At 46.7% G+C, this 13,891-nt stretch overlaps 1 protein-coding gene across 1 annotated transcript in view; it reads right to left on the bottom strand.

Moving 5' to 3' along the window:
• Positions 1-798: 798 nt before the first annotated feature.
• Positions 799-13,891, bottom strand: part of KDM5B (lysine demethylase 5B) — a 74,289-nt gene continuing 61,196 nt past the window's right edge. The window contains exons 21-27 of the mRNA XM_066379372.1: positions 13,102-13,281; positions 12,386-12,544; positions 7,214-7,699; positions 4,267-4,378; positions 3,375-3,529; positions 1,992-2,312; positions 799-1,498 (exon numbers count right to left, since the gene is read on the bottom strand). Coding sequence (XP_066235469.1) covers positions 1,361-1,498; positions 1,992-2,312; positions 3,375-3,529; positions 4,267-4,378; positions 7,214-7,699; positions 12,386-12,544; positions 13,102-13,281 — 1,551 coding nt within the window. The 3' untranslated portion in view covers positions 799-1,360. The remainder of the gene's footprint in view (positions 1,499-1,991; positions 2,313-3,374; positions 3,530-4,266; positions 4,379-7,213; positions 7,700-12,385; positions 12,545-13,101; positions 13,282-13,891) is intronic.

Raw genomic sequence — 13,891 nt, 5'->3', positions numbered from 1 at the left:
TTTATGGCTATAGAATGTGGGGAAAACAACCATTAGAAACAGAAGAATAAAAAGCAAGCCAGGGTCTGTTGTGTTCACCAGAATGTCTTCCCCACGGTGAACAAAAGAGAAAAGGAGGGAAGGCTATGGGCTGCCCACAGGCAGTCAGTTAAGGGCAGCCAGAGCAGGACGAGACAGGAAGGGAACCGGAAGGCAGAGCTCAGGTGCTCCCCAGCTTCTCTCAACCCAGCTTTCCAAGCCCTTATTTCTTTCTGACATTGCACCCTAAACCGAGTTTCCCTGTCAACTCAAATGTAATGAAAATGTCATTTCTACAAGGACGACTAATTTGAGGCTGGAAATGATTTGCCCACATTCTGAGAAGCATGGCTTTAAAGACAGGTTCTATTCCTTGAAGACTTTGGATGAGGTGGTGGGAGATCCTTACTAGTGGGGACTGGAGCCTATGGCACACCGAGTGGGGCAGGATCTATAATAGAACAGCCTCCTAGCGTGTGCAGGCCACATGCACAGCTGCTGCACCTGGGCTGGCAGAGTGAGGAAGGGCTGCCATCTAGGGGCGCTCAATAACCAGCATTTACTGTTCTAGTTGGACCAAGGATTTATTCACAATATAAACTGCAATGTTTCATACAAGCTACCAAAAAAATAGGAGAAAGGGAGGGAGGGAGAAAGCCAATCGACAGCTGCAGCCAGCAGTCACAGAGCGTCTTTTCTCCATCACTACCTCAGCAGTGACCCTAGACACCAGACGTATCGTTCTGCACACCAGCCAGAGGCTGAAGCACCGACACACTGTTTAATTTGTTTTGTTTTAATTCCAGCCACTGAAACCAACACAGAAGTTATTGCTTAGATAAATAAACCTAGTCTATGAGGAAAAGAAAAGTAGATAAAGAAACAAACAAAACCCCAATAGTGAAAAACGTAAGTTCCCCAATATGGTAACAGTAAACAAGAGAGAAACTCCTCCAATGAGGATTTACTGGAATTTCGGGTGCCCTCTGGGCACTGAAACTGAATTGGACTCGTGGCCCGTAATCTGACAGGCCAGATTCTGATGCTGTGCAGGAAAAGGTGCGAGCTCCGATGCCTTCCAAACGGGTGGGAACCCTGCAAACAGTCAGCATTGCAAACCTCAACAACCACAAACAGCTCTTAAGGAAAAAAATACAAAAGGTGTCAAAAATTTTTTTAGTTGTTTTTTGTTTTTTTTCAAAGAGTTCTGGAAAAATGATCCATAAGGAATAGAAATAGCACCGTTTACAGGCTGGTCTGGACGCCAGTCCTGTAGCTTTGCTGAGAAACTGAAGCAATCTTGGTTGGAGTCCTGAATGACAGTAAGTGGGGTGTTTTGGGTTTATTTTCGGCTTGGTGCGTCCTTCCCAGTACAGCGCACACAGACGTAGTCTTCCTTCTCTGCCATCTCTGGAGAGACACCAACACAGACCTGATGGAACCACTGGTTGCAGCTGCCATCACACTGGACCCAGTCCACCTGGTTACAAAGAGCAGGGAGACGGGATTTTCAGAGGAGAATGGGGATTCACATCTGGGCAGGCCAGCCTCAGAACAGTCAGGCCGTTTGCCAGCAATGGCCACCGTCCCACCACTGGGACCTCTGGCATGACAGCCAAAGCAACTGAGTCAGAGCCATTCTTCAAGTCGTGACTGCTTTGGGGTGAGACAGTGCTGCCCTGTGACAAGTAAGCAAAGGACGTACATCAGCATCCCTCCCACCTTCTGAGCGCCGGGATGGTGACAGCTGGAGGAGCAGGAAAAGGAACAAGGGAAGAGAAGAGTTTCTTCGAAAAAAGGGAGAAGGCCCAGGACGATGGTAAGAGCAGAGAGACCAGTGGGGGAGGCTGAGCAACCATTCAGATCAACTCAGAGCAGGTAAGCAGCAGAAAAAGACCCCGCGAGGTGAGGGCTGCTCACAGGGTTTCGGAGTGAAGGGAAAGCTCGTCCTCTACGGCCCAAACCTCACTGACCTCGTCTCCTTCTGGCTGCAGGCAGCTCCCAGCTGGGCAGATGGCATCTTCATCCTCAGAGTCCTCCTGCTCGGAATAGGAAGTGTCTGAGGGCAGGGAATGTGTGTCGGCAGAGCGGACTAATTCACAGCTACGCTCTCTCTCTAACTGGAAAGTGTCCGTGTCCTTGGGGTGGCTCAGTTTCATCTTCTTCTCCCTGGGTGCCCGCACTTTCCTCAAGCGACCCCATCGCTCGCTGGCGAAGCCTGTTCTCTCTGGGCGTCTCTTCAGCTTCCTCTCCAGGCTGCCAATTCCATCTCGCTTCCCGCGACAGCACTCATTCTGGGTGGGACAAGAGCAAACTCAGTTGTAGCCTCCAGTTTGCTTACAACTAACACTAGTGAGAGGCTGATCAACATCATCAAGAGAAACCAGACGAGGCCCCATCAATGCTGAAAAATATTGCGTCCTAACGCTCGCCATTACCTCCTCCCTCCTGTCCTACAGGAAAACCTACCTTATGTCAGTGCTGTCAGAGGAAGCTGAAAAGGAAAGATGTGACAGACATGACTAGACTCCAAATAAGCCAATCAGCAACAGGGAGTGGGGAGATGCCTCCATTCTTCTTTCAGCAAAACCCATGAAAAAGGGATACTACAGAGCTTCTGTGCAGTCATTTCTGCTTATCCTCTGGCCCACACACTTCTGGAACCATGCGAACACCCACCTTCCTCCAGGACATGCATCTCCGCCCTCAGGAGCAGGTGCCACACTGGTGTCACAATGACAGTACAATTAATTCTCAATGCCAGTACAGCCCTCAGGCTCTCCTCAGTGAGCCTCTCCCCCGTCCTCACTGTGCTCTCAGGGGCCTTCCATGCTCCAGATCAGTGAGTGCATCAACAGGAAGGAGCAGCTACAACCCAGGACATTCTATGGGGTCCCCTTGAGCTAAGTCAGCACTCAACACAGTTGTCCTGTCTCATCTGGCCCTTCTATCAGCCATCTCGTTAGGGTCAGAGGAATTAAAGCATTTGTTAAATGTTAACTCCAAGAGTATCTGTGACTTTTGAAAGTTTTACTCCGAAAGGCCTTTCCACTATAATTGCATTTCCATCCATACCATGTTTCTCTTTCAAAAACAAACAAAACCCTGCTTCTAGCAATTATTATATGGAAATGATGAGAAGCCCCTTGCTAAAAAGAAATAAATTTAGTGACTTGTAAAGCAGGACCAAAATCCAGGCTTCAAGCCCAAAGTGGTGCCCACTACCTGCCACTGACTGCTGAAGAATGGGGCTCTGAGCCAGGTAGTATGCACCCTTTTCTGGATAAAAGACCTAAATTCACCAAATGGCATGGTCCCCCCACCTCTGCCTCCCCAGCAGCCTCCCAGATACTCGCCTTCTCACTGCTGGGTCTGACTGGTGAGCCTCGGTCAGTTTGCTGAGCAGGACTTGGCTTCACAAGTAAAGTCCGGTAAAGATCCTGAATTTCAGGAAGTGTGACCTGGAGCAGCTGTGCCTCCATCAGCAGTTCGTTCACTTCTGAACTCACACCTGTCACAGAGCAGACCCAGTCACAATGCTGACAACCAGGGTGCTGCACATATATGCAGAACTGGGACACCAGTGGAAGGATCATCATTCATGTCAATACTAGCCTGTGCTTTTCAATTATGTTCAGTTGAAGTTTAGTTTCACTTAATGTGCTAAAGCACAGTGACTATAACAGAGCCCCAACCAGATTTCCTAAGAAATCTGGTGACTAGGGAAGTGCTAAGTCTACACTGAGCCCTCCCCTTCACTTACTCTAATGCAGGAGAGAGTCCCTCAGCCCTAACAGCTTTTATTAGAAGCATAGAACAGCTCAGGATAGGGCCAATGTGCTGGTGTGACCAGGGAAAGACTCCAGTTGCATCTTCAAGCAGTATTCACGGAGGGGACATTTATAGGTAAAGACAGGAAAGGAGGCAGGTTCCAGGTGGGGCTTATCTCTAGGATTCCCCACAAACCTCCTAAGTAATAAAGTAACCAGAGAGCCTATGACTTAGCCTCTGATGGAAATGCCTGGCACAGGCTTAACCCTTTCACCCCTGAAGGCAATGGATACAAAGACTTTCTGTATACCTAAACCTTCAAATAGAATTCTTCTCTTCCTTGCAAATACATGGTAACCATTTCCTACATTTGAGGATACTCTCCTTTGTTATAATACTGATCATCCATAACAAAAACCTACTGCAAGATCACTTGTTGCCATCCAGCCCTCAAAATAGTAATAATAAAATACAAACCATGGAGGGGAATGCAACTCTGACCAGTGGAGAAGGGCGAGTGTAAATACGAGGTTCTGTTGTCCCAGTGACCAGGTGAGGAACAGGACTCTGTGCCAGGAGGCAGAGACACCTATGGGAAGGAAACAGTGTTGAGGAAGGCTCTGCCAGGGTTACAGTTAATCCCAACAGTCCAAAGAAAGTAGCAGGCAACCATAAAGAGACTAGACTTTCCTAAACTGAAAGCCATCTCCTGTCATCTCAGATCTGATAGATCAAGGCACACAAACTCAGCCTTCTGTCCTCCTGGTGTTACTTGGACTGATTTCAGAGGGGAAGAGCACCAGGGGAACTAAGTCATTTTCTCTGCCTGAGAATAGTCACACAGCCTTTTCTGATGAACATAACAGCACAGTGAACACAGACAGGATGCTCTCAGTAAACCAGCAGAGGTACAGGACTGCTAGACTTCATTCACACCACCTTCCTTACCTTCTTCAGTGTTTCTGGAAGGAGCTAGAAGAAACCCTCCTCTGACCCCATATTAGTAAATAAAATAACAGTGTCCTTCCCGTTATTAATCAAAATGAACTCCGAAAACTTTGCATAAAGAAAACAAACATCTCTACTATAGGCTGCCCAAATAGCCACCACTCACCTAGGCAATAAGAATGTAACTAACTGATCATTTGCTAAGTGCCAGGCACACTGTATTTCAAAAGCCTATACAGAAATTTTAAAAATGAGGATTATGACAAGAGACTAATTTTCTGCCCTTCTCTCTAACCTGAACAGTGAACTCGCATAACTCGTACGACAACTCTAATGAACACAAGGTGTTTTAAAGTAACCGATGAGTTCTAGAGTAGTTTTATTAGTCGGCGGCTGTAAGGGGTTAGAACAGACCTAGATCACGTAGCCCCGAAAGCTTGGGGTTTAGGGTTTAATCAAGGTAAAAACTACAAAGTCTAGATAAGGAAGCTTAGTAGGTGCAAGCGCTAGTTACAGAAGCAGAACTGGCAGTGGTTAGCTTATCAGGAAGTCCCTGCTGCACAAGTTCCTGACATGTTGTAACATACTGCTGACAACACAACTTGCGATTTAGCTCAGTTTGCTCTTAACAAAAATTTCAAAATGGTGGTTTCAGAAGGCAAAAATGGTGTAGCTTATGCTAATAGTGTTACATTTTCTTGATACCCTGTCACAAAGGGAGCTGTGATGTCCCTGCTGGAGAGCCATCACGCTAACCTGACAACGAGAAGAAACGCTGTCCCTGGCGGCATTATTTTCTGGCCTCCTCATCCTCTCCCTGCAGCCAGTATCCACAGAACACAGAAAGCTCAGCCCAACCCAGGAGCAGAGAAAGCACAGATGGTATGAAACCTACATCTTTTCTCTGAGGCAGCAGTGCTAGGACCTTTCAAAACCTGTTTTTCCTGCCCTGGCCAGATAGCATGGCTGGTTAGTGCAGTGGTCGGCAAACCACAGCTCGCGAGCCACATGTGGCTCTTTGGCCCCTTAAGTGTGACTCAAAGGCCAGCTTAAGAGTACCCTAATTAAGTTAATAACAATGTACCTACCTATATAGTTTAAGTTTAAAAAATTTGGCTCTCAAATTTAAATCGTTGTACTGTTGATATTTGGTTCTGTTGACTAATGAGTTTGCCGACCACTGGGTTAGAGCACGGTCTCTAACCACAGAAGTTGCCAGTTCGATCCCCGATCAGGGCACAGGCAGGAATGGTTCAATGTTCCTGTCTGTCTCTTTCCCTTCCTCCCTTCCTTCCCCCTTCCTTCCTTCCTTCGTCTCTCGCAGAAGTTTTAAAAATGAAAATAAAAAAGGTACTCAGCTTTCTTTTAAAAAAATGTAACAAAACAAAAACACCTGCCTGACCAGGCAGTGTGGTGCAGTGGATAGAGCGTCGGGCTGGGATGTGGAGGACCCAGGTTCGAAACTCCTGAGGTTGCTGGCTTGAGCGCAGGCTCACCAGCTTGAGCCAGGGGTGGCTGGCTTGAGTGTGGGATCATAGACATGACCCCATGGTTGCTGGCTGCGCCCAAAGGTTGCTAGCTTGAAGCCTAAGATTGCTGGCTTGAGCCCAAGGTCACTCACTGGCTTGAGCAAGGGGTCACTCTCTCTGCTGTAGCCCCCTGGTCAAGGCACATATAAGAAAGCAATCACTGCCTGACTGGGCGGTGGCGCAGTGGATAGAGCGTCGGACTGGGATGCGGAGAACCCAGGTTCGAGACCCCGAGGTCGCCAGCTTGAGCGTGGGCTCATTTGGTTTGAGCAAAGCTCACCAGCTTGGACCCAAGGTCGCTGGCTTGAGCAAGGGGTTACTTGGTCTGCTGAAGGCCCATGGTCAAGGCACATATGAGAAAGCAATCATGAACAACTAAAGTGTTGCAACGAAAAACTGATGACTGATGCTTCTCATCTCTCTTCGGTCCCTGTCTGTCCCTCTCTCTAACTCTGTCTCTGCAAACAACAACAATAACAAAAAGAAAGCAGCAATCACTGAACAACTAAGGAGCTACAATGAAGAACTAATGCTTCTAATTTCTCTCCCTTCCTGTCTGTCTGTTCCTATCTGACTCTCTCTCTGTCCAAAAAGAAAGCAACTATGCTTCCAGGTACTAATAGACAAAAAGCAACTTCCTTTTCTCTTACATGAGAGGAGCAGGGAAAAAAGTTGAGCAAAACTTCTAAAAAGAAATGTATTACAAATGTATCTTGGTTTATACACAGAAACGGAAAAGTTCTATGTACACATGAAAAGATGAAATCTGCTCCAAAGTCACACAGTGGGAACAAAGGACCCGCAAAGAGGGGGGCTAATGCAAAGTGAACAATGAAACAGGAAGTGAGGACCAGGACCAGGACCAGAACCAGCAACGCCTGAGCTCAGTTGGGGACAAAGAAACAGCGAAGCAGACTTCAAAGTCGGCAGAGAACGTTCAGGCTCACCTTGCTGGTCTCTGACACCTGTCCTGCTGAGGCTGGCCACCTGCTGTGTGACAGCTCGGAGCCCACGCGGTCCTGCATGGAGGTGAGGCTCCCTGACGACAGCAGGTGCTGGGCTCTGTGCTGCCAGCTCACGGTTCTTTCGATCATGTAGCGCAGCGCGTCCCCCTCTGGAAGGCGCACGCGGATGCGCTGCAGGGAGGCCAGCAGGGGTAGGATCTTTTCTAGAGGGGGTTTCTCTGACCTCTGACAGTGGGGACACAGCCAGATTCGGGGGCCCTGTGGAACACCAGGGACCGCCACACAGCTGGTGTGGAAGGCATCCCTGCAGAGTTCACACTGGATCATTGGGGCAGCTGGAGCCTTCTGACACACGCAGACCTTCATCTCCACATCGGAGACAGGCGACAGCAGCTTCCTCTCATTGGTTAGTCTGAGGGACTGCAAGGCCTCCATTTCCCTCAGGCGAGCTTCCCCAAGTGCTGCCATCTGAAAAGAAGTCAACACCGAGGACAGCGTCAGAGACTCAGGCTTCCCCTGGGCTCAGAGCACACTCTACACTCAGGCCCTGGCTCTGCCAAGCCTGAGTGAATTTGGCGACACAGTCCACTGTGGCTAAAGTTCCACATGTACAACATGCAGAGAATGCCCTCCTCACAGGCTGCCTGGCACTCAATGTCAGCAGTTACTTAACATATACTTTTTTGTGTGTGTGACAGAGACAGAGAGAGGGACAGACAGGGACAGAGAGACAGGAAGGAAGAAAGAGATGAGAAGCATCAATTCTTACATTACTTTTTTAAAAAATTGATTTTAAGGAGTTAGGAAGAGAAAGAGAGAGAAAGAAAGGAACATCAATTTGTTCCCATATGTGCCCTGACAGGGATCAAACTGGCAACCTCTGTGCCTCAGGACACTGAGTTAACCAACTGAGCTATTTGGCCAGTGCAACATACACCATTTTTAAAAGTCTAACTTCTGTGACCATTTATCTTTTAGAAAACTTACATCTCTTAAAGGCACAAGTCTTTCACATTCTCCGTGTACTACTTCTGAGGTTCTCTGTCAGCTTCAGATAGAAAGGTCTCTAGAGCAGTCACCACACAGTATAGGCCTCATCTCCATAGGTCTCCCACATTAAGGCTGTGCATGTGTGTTGGACACAGCAACTATAGATAGTGACCCTGGATCCCTCATGAAAAGCTTCAACAGAAACCTCTGTACCAGACCTTTCTCACACACATGCACGTGCACATAGGCACAACAGAGAAAAATTACATAATTGGGGCAAAGACAAAAGCAAGCTCCTCCTTCTGCAGGAAGTGGCCAGCACACTCACACTGTAAAGTCTTTCCTTTCCATCTAAATTTTTTTTTTTAATTTTAATTTTATTTATTCATTTTAGAGAGGAGAGAGAGAGAGAGAGAGACAGACAGACAGACAGACAGGGGGGAGGAGCTGGAAGCATCAACTCCCATATGTGCCTGGACCAGGCAAGCCCAGGGTTTCGAACAGGCGACCTCAGCATTTCCAGGTCAATGCTTTATCCACTGTGCCACCACAGGTCAGGCCTTTCCTCTCCATCTAAACAAGAGTCCCAGGAGAGTGATAAGCTTAACCTGTAGGAGTGACTTGAAGACACAAAACCAGATTCACCTCTCCCTGAGAAGCTAGTGACACTGAACACATTTCTGAACGATATTTACGATCTGTCCAGCAGGCCGTTCACATCAACAGACCAAGCATCCAGCACCTAAGTCAGTTCAGGCACCACAGACTTACTACATGCCCAAAGTATAAGCAGAGTCTAAATTTTCTTTTTAAGATCTTATTTATTGATTTTGGGGGTGGGGGGAGAGGAAGCATCAATTTGTAGTAGTTGCATGTGTCTTGACCGGGTAAGTCCAGGGTTTCTAACTGGCAAACTCAGCATCCCAGGTTGATGCATTATCCACTGTGCCACCACAGGTAGGCAAGGTGGCTAACTCAAAGCACTGGCTAAGTCAGAGTAAGCCACTACCGCCCTCAACATGCAGTTTCCTCAACTTGAGGCTAGACCACCGTTCTCTAGGACCACTGCACTAGTAAAAAGCTGAGCCTTCCCCTCTAAAAACAAAACTATGGGCCACAGAACTATGCCTTTCTCCAGTTCTATTCCCAAGTCTTTAAAATGTTCCTTTGTTGGCCGTCGCAAGTTCAACCCCCGGTCAAGGCAAGAAGCAATCAGGGAGTGCACTACTAAACGGAACAATAAAATGAGTTGATGCTTCTCTATCTCTTCTCCCATTCTTTCCTTTCCTCTGTTTCTCTCTCTCTTTTACAAATCAACGGGAAAAAAATTTTAATGTTAATTTGTCACAGTTAAAACCATTCTTAATCGTCACATCTGCCCACTGTCTGCTCTATCATGACTCACCAGATGAGGCACCCTGTCTAATGCCAAAATCAACTCTCCATTTTTTTTTCTTTTTGGATGGAAAAAAAAATGTATGTATGAGGGATTAGGAAAGAAATGCAAAGATCTAGAAGTGAATCAGGTAACAAACCTTTGGCATAAAAAAAATACTTATTTCTGTAAACAAAGACTATGTACAGGCAGCAGATATGGGTTAGTGTTAACAGGCACCTTCCTATAGGTTAGAAATGAACAACAAAGGACAGCTCTCTGAGTTCTCCTGGAAACGAACAAGTAATAGAAAAGTCCTTCAAGGAGGGTTCACTGGCTAGAATACACAGTATGCAAAGTTCAGAACAGTGTCTTTCTTTCTTCACAGAAATGAACCACTGATGTGACAGTGGAAAGGAGGACCATATGATGCCAGGAGATGCCCAAGCAGCAGAACCTGCTTAGAACCCAACTGACTGTACAAATACTCCCTAAAAGGCTACGTCAAAACTCTTAAATAAATTGAGGCAGTCCCGTGTCAACCACATGAGAGGTCAGGCAGCGACAAAGGAAAAGACTGAGAAGAAGGTGCCCTGGCCCAAGGCACCATTCATTCCAGTCCTGGTAGCAGCTGTGCTCCTACACTAGAATAGGCAATGCTTTATGCCATTAAAAGCATCTAGGTGGAACTACATCCAACTAAAAAGTGTCTGCACTGCAAAGAAAACCAACAAAATGAAAAGGCACCTGCCAAATGGGGGGAAATACTGACAACTCATATAACTAATAAGGGTCAGGATCCAAATTTCATAAAGAACTCATACAACAGCCTGACCAGGCGGTGGTGCAGTGGATAGAGCATTGGACTGGGATGCGGAGGACCCAGGTTCGAGACCCCGAGGTCACCAGCTTGAGCGCAGGCTCATCTGGTTTGAGCAAAAATTCACCGGCTTGGACCCAAGGTCATTGGCTCAAGCAAGGGGTTACTCGGTCTGCTGAAGGCCCATGGTCAAGGCACATATGAGAAAGCAATCAATGAACAACTAAGGTGTTACAATGAGCAACAAAAAAAACCCTAATGTTTGATGCTTCTCATCTCTCCGTTCCTGTCTGTCTGTCCTTGTCTATCCCTCACTCTGATTCTGTCTCTGTAAAAAAATAATAATAAAAAAAAAAATAAAAAAAAAAAAATAACTCATACAACAAAACAGCAAAACACTAAACAATCTGAATAAAAATGAGCAGAGAATCTCAAGACATTTTCCCAAAGACAAGCATACAGGTGGCCAACAGGTACATGAAAAGATACTAAGCATCACTCATCATCAGGAAAATACAACTCAGAACCCGTCACACCTGTCAGAATGGCTGTTACCAAACCCAAGAAACACCAAGTGCTGGCTAGAATGTGGAGACAAGAGACCCCCATGCATTGCGGGTACAGCCACTGGAGAAAACTATGAAGATTCCTCAAAACATTAAAAATAAAACTATGATAGCTGATCCAGCAATTCTACTTCTAGGTATTTATCCGAAGGAAATGAAACACAAACTCAAAGAGATATCTGCATCCCCATGTTCCCAGCAGCCTGACTTACAACAGCCAAGACATGGGAACAACCTAAGTACCCACGATGGATGAGTGGATAAAGAAAATGTGGTGCATTGCCTGTAGTGAAACAGTGGATACAGTGCCAACCTGGAACACTGAGGTCGCCGGTTTGAAACCCTAGAAGGACTTGCTCAATCAAGGTACACACGACAAGCAACAAGTAAGCAATGAACGACTAAAGTGAATCGATGATGAGTTGATAATACTTCCCACTCCCATGCCACCACAAAATAAATGAAACAAAATCTTTAAATATAAAGAAGGGTATCTCGTTACAAAAAAAATGTGGTTACATATACAATGGAATGTTACTCAGAAATAAAAAGAAAAATCCCTGCTATTATGACAACATGGATGGGCCATGAGGGCATCTGCTAAGTGACATGAGTCAGACAGAGAAAGACTAGTATAATCTTACTTATATGGGGAATCTTAAAAAAAAAAATCCCAAATTCACAAATACGGAGACAAGACGTGGTTGCGAGAGGCGGGGGGAGAGAATACATGGGTGCAGGGTCGGTCAGAAGGGAGACTTCCAGTTATAAACTCAGTCCTGGGACAGACGCACAGGGTGGTGACCAGAGTTAATGATACTGCACTATTTCCAAGGTGCTAAGAGAACAAGGAGATCTTATAAGTTCTCATAAGAAGAAAAAGTCTAATATGTGTGATGAGAGGTGATTATTTCACAATATATTCATCAAGTTGTTACTCTGCACACCCAAAACTAACACAATGCTACGGGCCATTTATAGCTCAATAAAAAAAATTAAAGCATCGAGATCACATAGCTATCTCCCTTTGTCCCGACACTTCGCTCAGTGGACAATGGCTAGGGACTGCTTCCTCCTGAAGACGGGTCCTCTGTGAATCGGCCATGTTTACTACACGCAGGCCAGGGGCCAGCACACTCTCGGGAGCATCTCTCATGTGAGGTCGTCAGCATCCAGACTCACAGGCACTGACCAGACCGGAGCTGGGAAGCCCTCCCTCAATCTGCTGCGCCTGTGTCTGAGTGTCTTCCATGGAGAATTTTAACTTTCAACACCTGTCAGGAAGTCTTTTTGGTGAAACAGTACTTTTAACATTATTCTTCTGCTTGCCTTCCCAGTACTCCCGTACATGAGAGCTGGGGACTGCCCCCTCGACAGCAGAGAGAAGAGAGAAGCGTACGCACCGCCGCAGCCGGCTCCTTGCTCTCGGCCAAGGCCCTCTCCAGGTCGCTCAGACTCTCCAGCCTGCTGCTTCTCTTCCTCCCACTGGGCAAGGGCTCCTTCAACTTTCTCTGCTTCCTCTTTGATCCCAAAAGGCCGACATCACAGCGAGGACACAGCACCTAACGTGGGGCACAACACAAGCACAGGTACACAGGTTTCAGGCATGGAACCAGAAAGCCCTGTGGCAGAGCCCGAGCACTGGGCGACGCCCATCTCTTACTGCCTGACATTCCCTTAGAACATGCTGCCCTGAGCAGTCTCCTCCGCAAAGGAAGAAAGGAAGAAGCACAACTCACAAAGCACTGACTTTGACTCCAGTCATAATACACAACTGGCGTCAGCTTACAAAAATACAAGTGCAACGAGAGCTCTGTGACAGTAGGAGACCACTGACAGGCTTACCAAATGCAAGTGGTGAGAAGTTCAATCTCAACACAGACTGAGGAGGACCTTCCATTAAAAAAAGTCCTTCCTTAGACCCTGAATGCCATCCTCAGTGTGTCCACAACACATTCAAAACCTATCTGACTAGAAGCTTAGAAGATCTCCCTGGTTCTACTGAAAAGAGTCCCTCACAAAACAGAGATGGGTCAGTGATGCTGCCTGGGATGTGAGGGCCTATGTGTCTCAACAAGCTTGGGGACCTAAGGTTGTGTGGCGGCTGCTACCAACTGACCTCTAGGAGAGAGTACGGGGAGTTCTTCATCAAGAATGTATTAGCAGCACACTCTTTCCAAGCCTGGACCTCGGCTACCAGGGACTCCAGTCTTGGTAGAGAACTCAGATGCACTGGGATATAGCGGCCCCGAGTAACAAGTTCCACCAGTGTGTCTAACACGGGCACACGTCCTCCAACCTAATAAGAATAATTAGAGCAACTTAGAAAAAAGAATACTTGTATGTAAAGCGGGAAAAGCCCAACTGAGATTGGACTTGCTCTACAACATAAACAAGTCTCACACAGACACCAACACAACCTGCCAGCTGACAACAGCGGGGGACGGAGTGATGTGTTCTCTCACTGAACACTGAGCCTAGTATGTGCCGGGCCCCAAGAAAACACCTGTGACCGGACACGCACTGTGGCCCCTTTGTTCTGACTCTGCCCTTTAAACCCACTTGTCACTCTGGCTGCCATGGATGGCCTGAAAACAATTCAACATAAACATATATTTATAAATCAAAAGACATACTGACTTACTTAAGTAAAAGTAACAAAATAATATTTTACTCCAACCCACTCACCAATGAATTGAAGTAATTCAGAATAAATTATTCAGGAAACTAATAAGAGTCGAGAAAGCCCATAGGTTGATACCTACACATGCCCAGACCAGGGATCAAACCTGCAACCTCGGCATAACATGATGATGGTCCAACTGAGCTACCCGGCTAGGGCCCACTTCCATTTTTAGCTCTTTCTCTGACTGCCAACCAAGCAGTCATTTGTTACATAAAGCTTTAAA

The sequence above is a fragment of the Saccopteryx leptura genome, chromosome 1 (assembly GCF_036850995.1).
Source record: "Saccopteryx leptura isolate mSacLep1 chromosome 1, mSacLep1_pri_phased_curated, whole genome shotgun sequence".
In the NCBI taxonomy this organism is placed as follows: Eukaryota; Metazoa; Chordata; class Mammalia; order Chiroptera; family Emballonuridae; genus Saccopteryx; species Saccopteryx leptura.
Note: the sequence above shows the minus strand (reverse complement) of the source record. Positions and strands in the feature narration are given on the sequence as shown.